This window comes from Pteropus medius, unplaced genomic scaffold (assembly GCF_902729225.1).
Source record: "Pteropus medius unplaced genomic scaffold, Ma_sr-lr_union100, whole genome shotgun sequence".
NCBI lineage: Eukaryota > Metazoa > Chordata > Mammalia > Chiroptera > Pteropodidae > Pteropus > Pteropus medius.
Genome location: NW_024352839.1, coordinates 1,109,876 through 1,122,254, shown reverse-complemented (window position 1 = coordinate 1,122,254; position 12,379 = coordinate 1,109,876). Strand labels below are relative to the sequence as shown.

At 51.7% G+C, this 12,379-nt stretch overlaps 3 protein-coding genes across 24 annotated transcripts in view; all 3 read left to right on the top strand.

The window, feature by feature from the left end:
- CD22 (CD22 molecule) overlaps window positions 1–1,471 on the top strand; it is an 11,984-nt gene extending 10,513 nt beyond the window's left edge. For all 21 annotated transcript variants that reach the window (XM_039850098.1, XM_039850095.1, XM_039850094.1 and 18 more), the window contains 4 exons: window positions 140–215; window positions 385–503; window positions 916–1,000; window positions 1,294–1,471. In XM_039850098.1, the coding sequence (XP_039706032.1) occupies window positions 140–215; window positions 385–503; window positions 916–1,000; window positions 1,294–1,425 (412 nt within the window). In that variant the 3' untranslated portion in view covers window positions 1,426–1,471. The remainder of the gene's footprint in view (window positions 1–139; window positions 216–384; window positions 504–915; window positions 1,001–1,293) is intronic.
- Window positions 1,472–4,872: 3,401 nt separating this feature from the next.
- On the top strand, window positions 4,873–6,788 carry FFAR1 (free fatty acid receptor 1). 2 transcript variants are annotated; one of them, XM_039850073.1, is made up of 2 exons: window positions 4,873–5,145; window positions 5,691–6,788. In XM_039850073.1, the coding sequence occupies exon 2, from the start codon at window positions 5,865–5,867 to the stop codon at window positions 6,765–6,767; it is 903 nt and encodes a 300-aa protein (XP_039706007.1). In that variant the 5' UTR covers window positions 4,873–5,145; window positions 5,691–5,864; the 3' UTR covers window positions 6,768–6,788. The 2 variants fall into 2 exon arrangements, with proteins under 2 accessions (XP_039706007.1, XP_039706006.1); XM_039850072.1 differs by having other exon boundaries at window positions 5,538–6,788.
- Window positions 6,789–6,840: 52 nt separating this feature from the next.
- On the top strand, window positions 6,841–11,640 carry FFAR3 (free fatty acid receptor 3). The gene is given in 4 exon segments (XM_039850071.1): window positions 6,841–6,972; window positions 10,685–11,199; window positions 11,202–11,264; window positions 11,267–11,640. Coding segments are annotated over 4 exon segments (984 nt in total). The 5' UTR covers window positions 6,841–6,940.
- The last annotated feature ends 739 nt before the right edge of the window (window positions 11,641–12,379 follow it).

The window sequence follows — 12,379 nt, the reverse complement described above, 5'->3', positions numbered from 1 at the left end:
TCCCTCCCACTCCTTTTCCTCCCTTCCCCCTCCCTCTCCGTGGTCATTCTTGCAACTCCAGTCCTATAGGCCTCAGCCTGCCGATGCCACAGGCTCTTCCCATCCCTTAATACTCATCGAGTGGGTCTTTATTTCTTAGTTGGAGGAGGATTCAGAGCCAGCAGGGCCTTCAGGAAAATTCCAGTGGGCAGAGCTTCTTCGTGAGGAATAAAAAGGTAGGATGGAGAAAGATGGAATTCAGGGCGGACCTGAATTCAAGCAAAGAAACCAAGTGAAGCAGGGCGAGAAGAGTCCTGTGGGGAGGCCTGGGGTGCCAGAGGCCAGGGGGAGGGAGCGAGGGTCGGGAAAGGAGGGGTGAGAGCTGAAACCTTGTCTCTCTCCCAGATTAGAAGGGCCCCCCTTTCGGAAGGCCCCCACTCCCTGGGCTGCTACAATCCGGTGATGGAAGACGCCATCAGCTACGCTGTCTTGAACTTTCCTGAGAATGACACGCCAAGGATTGGGTACTGACGGTCCTGGGAGGGTGACACCCACACCCTGGGAGGGCTGTGGGAGGAAAAGCTCGTGTCCCACCTGCCATCTTTGTGCCAAGCCTGTGCCAGGCACCATCATATACCATTTCCTCATTCCGGCTCCATAACAACACCCTCCCCCTAGGTGGGTAATGGTCTCAGGAATTGGACCTGTCCAAGCCAGGAGCATGTGTGTCCAGTCAGTCTCTATTGCCCAGGTTAAGAGTGCGGTGCATCCATTCACCCACTCATTTGACACATTAGCTCCTACTTACTGTGAGCATTAGGCATTATAGTAAGGGGCTGGGAGGCTGGGTGCTCTTGGGGTCTAGGGAAGTTGAAAGAAGGAGGCAGGTTTGTGAGAAATGCTTCGTTTGTGGTCATCCATTTGCCCTCCTTTCAGAGATGCAGGGACCTCAGAGGTGCCGAGACTTTCCCTAAACAGAGACAATACAGTTACTTACTCTGTGGTGCACAAGCGTCAGGTGGTAAGAAGGCAGGGCTATGGAAGGTGGGGGAGTGGGGCCAGATGAGGAGACTTGGGTGGACTCAGTGGTGGCAAAAGCTGGGCGGTGGGAAGGTTGCTGAGGCCCAGCTGTGGTCAGAGCCAGGGCAGGCACCTCCCAGTTTGAGATGCCAACAGCAGCCAGTTTCTGGACAAGAGGACTCCTGCTCAGGCTCTTAAGCCCCCAGTGGAGTCAAGGAGAGAGTGGGCAGAGAAAGCAGATGGTGGGAGGCTGGTGACCGTGAGGCCAAGCTGACCACAATGTACCTTTCTCAGGGCGACTATGAGAATGTGACTCCAGATGTTCCAGAAGACGAGGAGATACATTACTCGGAGCTGGTTCATTTTGGGGCTGGGGGGCGGCCTCTGGACCACGAAGGGGTGGAATATGTGACCCTCAAACGCTGACCTGCAAATGGGCTGAGGCGGAAGTGCCGAGGGGTTGCAGGAGTCCAGTCATGGGGCTTTCCCTTGCTGGCCTCCCCTACTACCTGCACACACACACACACACAATTACTGCACCCCCGGTCACTACAGAGATTTGGGCATGGCCCCGAGATAGTCTTCCTTCTCAGCATTGGTAACGCCAACTGTCCAAAAGGCCTGCCGCTGGCCTTTTCCCACTCTCCTTCCCACCCAGAAACTCATCTAAACACCTCGCATGCACTGGACAAATTCCCTGCCCCTCCCAGCCATCTGTCTCTACCCACCCTCTCCAAAACCTCATGCCCAGCTGGCCGTGTCCCTGCTGGGATCAGCTTTGTCCCTAGTTTTTATTCTTTCCCTCCCCATCCCCTGACACCCTCCCGCCCCGTCCCATTCAGATAACCCCACTCACTAATCTTATGCCTAATTTCTACCTTTGGGGCAAAACCCAGAGAAAGGGACAGAAATGAAGTAGAAAGAGGCACTGCCTCATGCTGGTTTCTCCTCTACCTGCCAGCGAGGCATTCCATGGAGGGGCTCACACCGCTGCAGCCCCACCCTCAGAGGCCTCGGGGTCTGAGACATACACCCATGTGGACAAACATGTGACGAACACGGAGCTGCACAATAAAAATGGCTAAGATAGCACTTTGAAAAACCAGTGAGCTATTTCCAGTCTGTGGAATCAGAGTGGGATGAGAACATGGAGGAGGCACCATGGGGCCTGGGGAGAAGGGAAAAGAGTCCAGGTAACTTCAGGATCAAATCAGCAGATTGGAGACTTTGTTCTCTTTTGGCAAAGCGTGCGCTGGGTCTGACTCTGAGACTGACTCTTCTACTTGACTAGCCCAGCGACTGTGGGAAAAGTTCACCAGCTTATCTGAACCTTGGTTTCTTCTTCTAAAATGGAGACGCCACTAGCTACTGTGCAGCTAGTTCAAGATAGGAAGTGATGCATAAGTCTTACATAATAGCCGAAAGTCCCTAAAAACCAAATTCTCATCTTATTTGCATCTTTTGAAGAAAGTAAAAAGAGAAAGCCAATTCTTTACTGACAGCTATTCTCAAAATTGACCCTGCCAAGTTCTTTCACAATTCACAGCTAAGAGCTTCTGGAAGGCCAGTTGTCATAGCTTTTCTGCCTTCCACTGTCACCCCAACCAGTTCCTTCTTATGTTTACTGATTCCGACTTCCCAGCTGGTCCCTTCAGCTTCCCCTCCACTTCTCAGGTTTGATCTCTCTGCACCCATTCTCCTGCTTCTGCCGATGGCCTAAGGCGTATTCTCCGTTGGGGCAGGAATATGTGGCTAATCAATCAGCCAGAAGAGGACCGTAAAATTCTTGGCCTGTGGTGGGTGCTTCGAAAGTGCCACCTTCTTTTCTTGCCCTTCTTTCCCATCTGCTCGATACTAGAACCCTCTCTAAGAGAAGACGAGGTTCTGGTCATCCTCAGAATTCTGAGAGTGAGGCATTGATTCCTCATCAATTCACTTCTTCCCCAGTTTGATTTCCTGTGAGGGCACTATCTGCTTTTCTGGAGGAAGGGGAGACTTTTAAGAAAGGCTTAAATGAGAAGGGAAAGGTTTGCGGCGGGGGAGATTGTGTATTGAAAATGAGGTCCAGTCTTATTCAACCATTCATTCAGCCAACATTTACTGAGCACCTGTTAATGCTTCCAGCACAGAGCCAGTTACTGGGGTGTCAAAAAAGATAAGACATAGTCCTAATTTGGAGATCTCTAATCTAGGGTGCCCAAAAGGTTTTAGAGTGGGGTCCCCTTGAAGGAGCCGAAGGCAGCCCTGAGCCTGATAAGGCCTGGCACAGGCTCCCTGGCAACCTGTGATGCCTTCCCACCCTGTCCCTGAGCCCAGCTGTTGACATAAATCTACTTCATGACCAATTGACCAAGAGATGTGGCCATCAACAGGCACCGCTGCAATATGCACAGCAGGTGGCTGGGAAGCTCTGGGGCCGGAGATTCTAGACCACAGGCAGCCCTCTCCCCAGCCCCAGATCTCACCGCCCTCCCAGGGCCCAAACAGTTGACCATTCATTCAACTCTCTGAACCCCCTATTACGTGTGCAACAAGCAGTGGACAAAGCAGACAGAAATCTTTGCCCTCACTGACCAACATTCTAGCAGAGGAGCCAGAGAATCTGATGTCCCGAGCTGTGAGTGCTCTGAATAAACACAGAGGGACTGGAGCAGGGGAGGGGCCTGGTTGGATGGAGGGATCAAGGAAGGCCCTCTCAGGAGGCGGCACTGGTCGGAGACCTGAACCGCCAGGTCTGCAGGGCTGAAGCAGAGATCCTGACGGTCTGATGTCTCCTTGCATGCCCGACTTTGCTCTTCTCCCAAATGCTTGTTACAGGAGGTGAAATGGCCTCTTGATTTTTCCCTTGGTTCAGTCAGTTCGTCAGTGTTTCCCAAAGAGAAAATACTGAAAAACAGGTGGCAATTTCTTCTACATTCTTAGGGAGGTGGACCACATATCTGGGACATGGAAGGGAGGGGACCAGGAACCAATTTAGTGACTGATGTAGAAAAAAAAAATGTAGATTATTTCTTTGGAGGCACTTGTTGATATGCTGCCCCCACCTGACTCAGCCTGGTGAGAAGCACTCTCAGAAAACCACCCAAAGAAGCTAATTTACTTGTTTAGGGTGACTTGGAATTTGGGAGGGGCATAGGCCCGGTGACTGACACACATACCCAAGAAAACTGTGTTGTCAGTTTGAGGCATCAGAGAGAGAGAATGAGAGAGAGATAGACAGATAGGGAGACACATGCTCAGTCAGAGACTGACAGACCAACGACTACAGAGACAGATTTGGGCCATTTTAAATCTCACTGAGCTCCTCCTGGAAGGGCAGGTGAACCCAGCAGGAGGTAAGTAAGTGTGTGAATCCCCAGAGGCTGAGAGAAGAAAGCTAAGCAACCAGCTGGGGCACGCCCTGTGCCTCAGTGAGTGCCGGCCAATGTCCCCACAAGTGCCTAGGGAGGAGTCCCCTCTGACATCCACACAGCCCAGACAGGCCGAGTGGAGACAGCCCGATTACTGCAGTGCTGCCAAATGAAACCTCGTTTGTCCCTGTCTCTCCTCCCCTTGTTGCCAACGCTGGAAGAGTCAGAAACCAGTGTCATAAAGCCAGAGGGGGAAAGGAGAGAGAACATAGAGGAGTGCTCACCTGGACACAAGTGCCCACACCTGTGCATGTCAGGGAGGGCCTGTGACCTACCTGGGAACAGTTATCTCATTACCCCACATACCAGTGACCAAGTGGAGACAGTGCGGGTGACTTAAACATTCTGGAGGCCTGGGGCCTGCCCAAGAGCTTCTCCGGGAGTAGGGAACACTTGGCTCCAGGGTAGGTTTGAAGAAGCTGGGTAGGGGATAAAGCTGTGTTCTGGTTATCCCACCGACCCTGCTCCTCCAAGCTGCTGACTAGGCGCTCTACCCAGAAAGAGCCCACATTTCTGCCCTCTCCCCTTTCTGTGTTCACGTCATCGTGAACCCTCACCTCCTTCCAGTCTGGCCTCAGCTCCAGCAGGAGAGGCCCCATTAGCTGTTCACCCAGGCTGCTAGTGCCGCGGGCTAATGGCCCTGCCACCCGCCCTTCTCCCCTTTCCGGCTCACTGCCCATCTCGGGCTCCCTGCCTCAGCCTGTCCTCCCTCAGAGACGTCTGGCAGCGCCAAGAGGTGAGTCCCTCTTCCTGTGGCTCCTCTCTCCACCAATTACTTCCCAGACTCCTCATCCCCCTGCTTAGGGTGCCCTTGAAGTCAACTAAGGTCATTCTCAGTGATGTGACGGGAACTGGCTTCCCTTGGCCTCTCCCCTGGGGATACCCTCCACCTGCCACAACCTCCACCCTACCCAACCCCAACTTCTCCTTCTCTTGGCTAAAAGTTGTCACCACCACTACACCCCCACTGCTGGGCAGGCTCTTCCCTTAGGGGGAGCAGCCCGTTATCTTTCCAGAGAATTGCGAGGGAGGGGAATGAAAGAAGGATTCTAACTTCTATTCCTTAGAAAAACACATACCGTCAGGCCCAACTCTGATTTTAATTCTTTCTACCTCTTCTGTCCCCAGAGTCTCAGAAATCAAGCAGCCCTCCCTGTTCTGGGACCTGCATGCTTTCATTCTGTCCTCTGTTACTCTACGATCACGCTCTTCATTTTTAAGAGGAGATATCGTGCAAAGAAAGCAGAGGACTGGAGGTTAGCAGTCTCTCTTCTCGTCCAGGCTCCACGGCTAACTGGCTGCCACCTCCCTCGATGGGCCTCCGTCTCCAGGTGGCTTCGAATACCCTGAGCAGTGCTGGGACCAGTTTGTGACTCCAGGAGACCCCCTCCCCAGGCCCACAACCTGAAGACAGGGAACGAGCGAGCACAGGAGCTGAGGAAGCCTCCAGGCCCCATGCACCTGCCCCCGCAGCTCTCCTTCGCTCTCTATGTGGCCGCCTTTGCGCTGGGCTTCCCGCTCAACATCCTGGCCATCTGGAGTGCCGTGGCCCGCGCACGGCTTCACCTCACCCCCAGCCTTGTCTATGCCCTTCACCTAAGCTGCTCGGACCTCCTGCTGGCAGCCTCCCTGCCCCTGAAGGCGGTGGAGTCCCTGTCTGCTGGAACCTGGCCTCTGCCAGCCCTGCTCTGTCCTGTCTTTGCCCTGGCCCACTTTGCTCCACTCTATGCTGGCGGTGGCTTCCTGGCTGCCCTGAGTGTCGGCCGCTACCTAGGAGCTGCTTTCCCCTTGGGGTACCAAGCTGCCCGGAGGCCCTGTTATTCCTGGGGCGTGTGTGTGGCCATATGGGCCCTTGTCCTCTGTCACCTGGGGCTGGTCTTTGGGTTGGAGGCACCAGGAGGCTGGATGGACAATACTACCAGCTCCCTAGGCATCAATACGCCAGTCAATGGCTCTCCAGTCTGCCTGGAGGCCTGGGACCCAGCCTCGGCGGGCCCTGCTCGCCTCAGCCTCTCTCTTCTGCTCTTCTTTCTGCCCCTGATCATCACGGCCTTCTGCTATGTGGGCTGCCTCCGGGCACTGGCCAGCTCAGGCCTGAGCCACAGACGAAAGCTAAGAGCAGCCTGGGTGGCTGGTGGGGCCCTACTCACGCTGCTGCTCTGCTTGGGACCCTACAATGCCTCCAATGTGGCCGGCTTCCTGCACCCCGACTTGGGAGGCTGCTGGCGGAAGCTGGGGCTCCTCACAGGTGCTTGGAGCGTCGTGCTCAACCCATTGGTGACTGGCTACTTGGGACGGGGGCCTGGCCGGGGGACATCATGTGTGGCAAGAACAAAAGGGGGTACTTCTCAGAAGTAGTAGCCACTGCTGGCGGGGGAGGGACACGCAGCAGGAGAGCAGGGCTGCTTCTCCAGGACCCTGGTGGGGACTGCTCCAAAGGAACTGCAGGGCAGCCTTGCCTGGGGACACTCCCGGAGCCACTTACGCGAAGAACTGAGCTTGGCAAGACTGCACCCCAGTCAGAAAGAAGAATGAAGGCCAGGAGCTGGGTCGCAGGAGAAAGGTAAATTTGCCTCTGCACACTGAGCAGCAACACCTCCTCCCACCTCTGCCTCTCCTCGGTCCTTACCTGCCTGTCAGCCAGTGTTCTATGCGCAGAGGTCTTTCACTGTGGGGAAGGAGGAGGAAGGTTTGCTTCTAATTTAGAGGAACTGCCACTCTGATGATACACTTTGGGAGATACTAATTCGAAATCATTTCCTGGGAAAGAATATTTTAATATCTGAATGAGAGGAGGCAGGAGGCAAATAATGACGCTGCAATACCATCTGGAGCTCACAAGGGGGCAGCATTAGAACTGTGAACAGGAAGTTGGGAGGAATGCTTCAGCCCGGAGGGGAAAACACTAGCAACACCACGAATGGTCGCAAACAAATACAGAGTCACTAATACGTGACAGTCACCATGCCAAGCACTTTACAAGTGTTGCTGCCTCATTTCATCCTCACACAATCCTTTGATTTAGCCACGCAGCTTCTGTACAGATGGGCAAGTTGTTCCCTGTATGAGGGTGTCAGGCAGAGGCAAACATTGACTAAATTCTAGCCTGTGCTTTGCTCACCAGGCCAGGTGCCTGGCTTGGGGCCTCCTCCATCCAGGAGAAGCAACATCTTATTCTAATCTGAGTAAAGACGCCATCCACTCCTCAAACAGCGCACCTTGGTGCACAGTGGGACGTGCTTGCCTGGAGGAGGTAACTCGTCCTAATTTGCACAAAGGCACTGAGTGAATTAGCTACAGTTCTGAAGCCAGGTACCATTATCATCCTGATTTTGCTGGTGAAGAAATTTGCCCAAGGCAAAGAAGGGGTAGATATGGAATGCGATCCTTCAAAACAGAACCCCCAAGGGTCGGGGGACATTTGCAAGACTTGGGGTATTGAGTTAATACCTGTCCTAGGGGTCCAGTTTTCAAAGGTGAATTGTGGCACCCTGAACCCACGAGAGAGCAGGCAGAGGACAGTGGCTGCGACAGAGATAGACCCTGGGCATCTGCTCTGACGAGGCTGGGTATAGGAAGCAGACACGTTGCTTTAATGGCAATAATGCCATGAACGTATAGAAGCACCTAAGGGTGGTAGCTACGTGTCCAGTGGGTGCAAACTGGTTAAATAGATTATCTTCTCTCATGCTTAAATGTCTCCAAGGGCCAGGAATTCTGTTTAATTTGCTGATATAGCTCCGGCACCTAAAAGAGAGCCTAACACACAGTAGGCTCTCAGTAAATGTTTGTTGAATGAACGAATGCTCACAACAGCCCTCTAAAGAAAGTTTATTACTTGTTTTATACATATGGAAACAGGCCAGAGAAATTAAGCTGCTTTCCTGAGGCTTTGTGGCAGCCAGCAACTAGATTCCTCCCTGTGCAGTGCAGGCACCAGAGAATTCTCACAAAAGCCCAGGCAGCCCCACTGCCCCTCCCACAGTGCTGGGAACCACTCTCTCTCCCACTGCTCTGGGGCAACTGCCACTAGGCCACATCTTCCAGTTACTTGTGACTCCTCGGCGTAGGGGAGATTTCAGTTCCTCCCCGGGGACCATGGGACTTTCATAATCTGCCCCCAACATCCTCTCCTGACCCTCACTCCTTGAGCCCTAAACCTTCTGCCACCACTTCCCACAGTAGGTTAAGCCTGTGCACTCGCCATTCCTCTTGCCTGCAATGTTTCCTCCAGTGGGTCTCTGTCTCTGCATCACTGATGTCTTTACCATTCTCCCACCCCTTAGTCCCCTACCCTCACCACCAAAGGTAAGCACCATGACAGCAAAAACTCTGTTTGGTTCACTGCTGTACTTTTAACGACTTATTTGAGATAAAATTTACATATGATAAAATCCACCTATTTTAAGTGTACAGTTCAAGGATTTTTAGTACATTTACTGAGGTGTGCCACTATCACTATAATCCAGTTTAGGACATTTTCATCACCCCAGTAAGATCCCTCATGTTCATTTATAGTTAATCCCATTTCTATTCCCAATCCTCAGGGAGCCAGTAATCTACTTGCTGTCTCTATAAATTTGCCTATTCTGGACATTTCATATAAATGAAAACACACAATACATGGCCTGTTATGTCTGGCTTGTTTCGCTGAGTATAAAGTTTTTGAGGTTCACTCATGTTATAGCACATTTGGGCATTTCTTTCTCTTTTATTGCCAAATAATGTTCCGTTGTATGGATATGCCACCTGGTTTATTCATGCACTAGCTGATGGACCACCAGGTGAAGGTCCCACTTTTTGGCTATTATGGCTAATGCTATTTGAACATTTATGAGCAAGACTTCATATGGACATGCATTTTCATTTCTCTTAGATACCTATAGTAGAATTGGGTCACAAGGTGAATTTATGTTTGCCTTTTTAAGAAATTATCAGACTGCTTTCCAAAGTGACTCCGCCACTTTCCATTCTTGGCAGCAATGTGTAAGGATTCCCATTCCTCACATCTTGGAGGAATGGCTACTTGGGTAGCCAACACTTGGTATCATCTGATTTGGGGTTCACAGCAATTCCAGTGGGGTGTGACTGAAATGGTATCTCATTGTGTTTCGTAAATATTTGGATGAATAAATAAATAATCTCTGAAGCTGGACAGCACTTGCGTTTGAACTCTGGTGGTGATACCTTAGCAAGTTGTGTTACCTGGAGCAAGTCTCTTCCACACTGTGAGGCATAAGGATTTTAAGACATAATGAGATGCCCTGAGAAGCAGAGTATCTGCTATGGATTATGTGCCTGCTTAAAGGTAGCTGCTAATATCATCACCATCATCATCATTGTTAATATCGTTGTTGTTTTATTATTATTATTATTATTATTATTGTTATTATTATTATGACTACCCCAGATACAAGCCCACACAAGTGACTGGGATGATGGCAGCTAACATCTGTTAAGTGCTCACTGTAACATGCTAGGCTCCATTCTAAGCATTTGATATGTATTAATGCTTTAATCTATACAACAACCCTATGAGACTGGTACTATGATTATCTCCGTTTTACAGTTGAGAAAGCAGAGATTCAGAGAGTTTAAGTCACTTGCCCCACATCAGAGTTAATAAGTGACTGAGCCAGCATTGAACCTGGGCCTCTGGCTCCTGAGCCCACGCTCCCCATCACAGCATAGTGCTATCTGCCCTTACAAAGCAAACTGGATGAGTGCCTTTCTAGAGGAGCAGATAAAGTGCAGGTGAAGGATCAGGAAGGGAAAGATGAAGCTTGCTCCATCCAGCCTGGTTAGGGCATCCTAGGCTGTCCTAGGAGCAAAGTCTGCAGCTGTGGAATTTGTTCCTCATTTTGCACATGGTGAAGCTCTGCTAACAGAGCTAAAGGAATCTTTTGTGCCATTGCTGAGCAGCTAGTGATGTTATGGGCACTGTCAGATCTTAGTCGGTTCTGCCAGATAAATAGCTAACTGCACTTGTTCTGGAGGAGCTGAGAGGCAGAGCTCTTGGGTTCTCAAAGAAGCAGGTGATCGCGGGGTCCTAAGGGGCTATGTGAAAGGATGCCCTGGTGTTTGCTTACTGGGAGAAGAAACAGAAGACAAGCAGGAAGCATCAGGGGCATGAGGGAAGTGGGGTGGTGACAATGTTCTCTGTGGATATTGAGATGCTGCTGGTGCAAGATTCCCTCATTACCACCTTCTCTCTCTCTCTCTCTCTCACTCTCTCTCTCTCTCTCTCTCTCTCTCTCCGCCCCACCCCCCCACAGTGGCCATCACCATGGACACAAACCAGTACCTCTTCACCTTCCTGTGGGACTCTCCCTCAACCTGGTATCCCTGGTGATCTTCGTGGGCAAGCTGCAACACCACCCAGTGGACATGGACGCATTCTTGCTGAATCTGACCCTCTCGGACCTGCTCCTGCTCCTGCTGCTCTTCCTGCTGTTCCACATGGTGGAGGCAGCCAACGGCATGCGCTGGCCCCTGACCTTCATCTTCTTCCCTTTCTCCAGATTCCTCTTCTTTACCACCATTTATCTCGCTTCCCTTTTCCTGGAAGCTGTGAGCATCAAGCGCTTCCTGAGTGTGGCCTACCTGCTGTGGTACAAGGCCTGGCCAAGGCTGGGACAAGCTGGCATGGCCAAGGGGGCCTGCTGGCTCCTGGCCGCTGAGCTCTGCAGCGTGGCCTACATCACCGAATTCTTGAGGAACTCCTCCTGCAGTCAGGGTACCAAAGGCACCTGCTACCTGGAATTCCAGGAGGACCAGCTGGCCATTCTCTTGGCCAGCTGAAGATGGCTGTGGTCCTTTTTGGGGTAACCCTATCATCCATCGCCAGCTACTGCTACACCGCCTGGTGTGCATGCTCAATAGGGGAGCCAACCATTGCCATCAGAAAATGGTGGCAGGGCTAGCGACAGCCACACTGGTCAACTCCTTCATCTGCTTTGGGCCCTACAATGTGTCCCATGTTGTAGGCTACATCTGGTGCAAGTGCCCGGCATGGAGAAGTTGCATGCTGCTCCTCAGCACCCTGAATTCTTGTGTTGACCCCCTGGTCTACTACTTCTCATCATCTAGGTTCCACGCTGACATCTAAGGGCTACTGGGGAGGCGGACTGGGACCTGGAGCCCTTGGAGGCAAAAGGGCAGGGTGGAACTGAAGGAGAAGCATGAAGGAAAGAGGCAGCTTCAGGTGCTGTCCAATGCAGAGAACAGGTAGTGGACTCTAGGAGGGCTGTGAAGGGGGTGGTCAAGTGGCCAGACGGAAAGACATATCATCCACAGGGCAGTTCCTAGCTCAAGTCAGGCAGGACCTGGGAGGAGCAGGCTGGGGACTGATATGGCCAGGGCAGAGTGGGCACCAGCCTTCTTAAGGATGTGCTCATTAAAGCTCATCCCTTGATCTCACCACACTGCCCTTCCTTTCCCATCCCCCCACATGCTCCGGCATAGGCCCCGGGAAGTAGTCGAGGTGAGAGAGAGAGAGAGCTCTGAAGAAAAATGAGCTCTCCTTGGCAGCAGACCCGCTCCTGTGCTTTTCTGAGGGTTAAAGAGGAGTTAAGAGCGGTGTCCAGGGTCCGAGGGAGTTGCCTGGTGACTTGAGACAGGAGAGGAGAAGAATCTAGTCTTAAGAGCCGCTGACCTGGCAGATCAGGAGTAGGGGACACAAGACTCCAGGCACAAGGGAGTATCCTGCTCTCACATGGGCTTTTCTAGAAAGTTTCTATTTTTCAATAAATTAAGATTTTTTAGAGACAATTAAGAAAAATTACAGAACAAAAATTACCTAAATAAATTTGATAGCAGCAAAAGAGAATGATCTTTCCTTATTCCGTTACTTATGGTGTGTGTGGATCAGACAGAATCGGTGGATGGGAGGATAAAATGCCTAGACTCTGAAAGAAAGGGGCTAAACAATGAGATCCCTATATGCTAGGAGAGGATCTGGGTTGGAGGTG

Coding starts and splice junctions, on each gene's coding strand:
- FFAR1 (XM_039850073.1), top strand. CDS start 5,865: ATGCACCTGCCCCCGCAGCTCTCCTTCGCTCTCTATGTGGCCGCCTTT.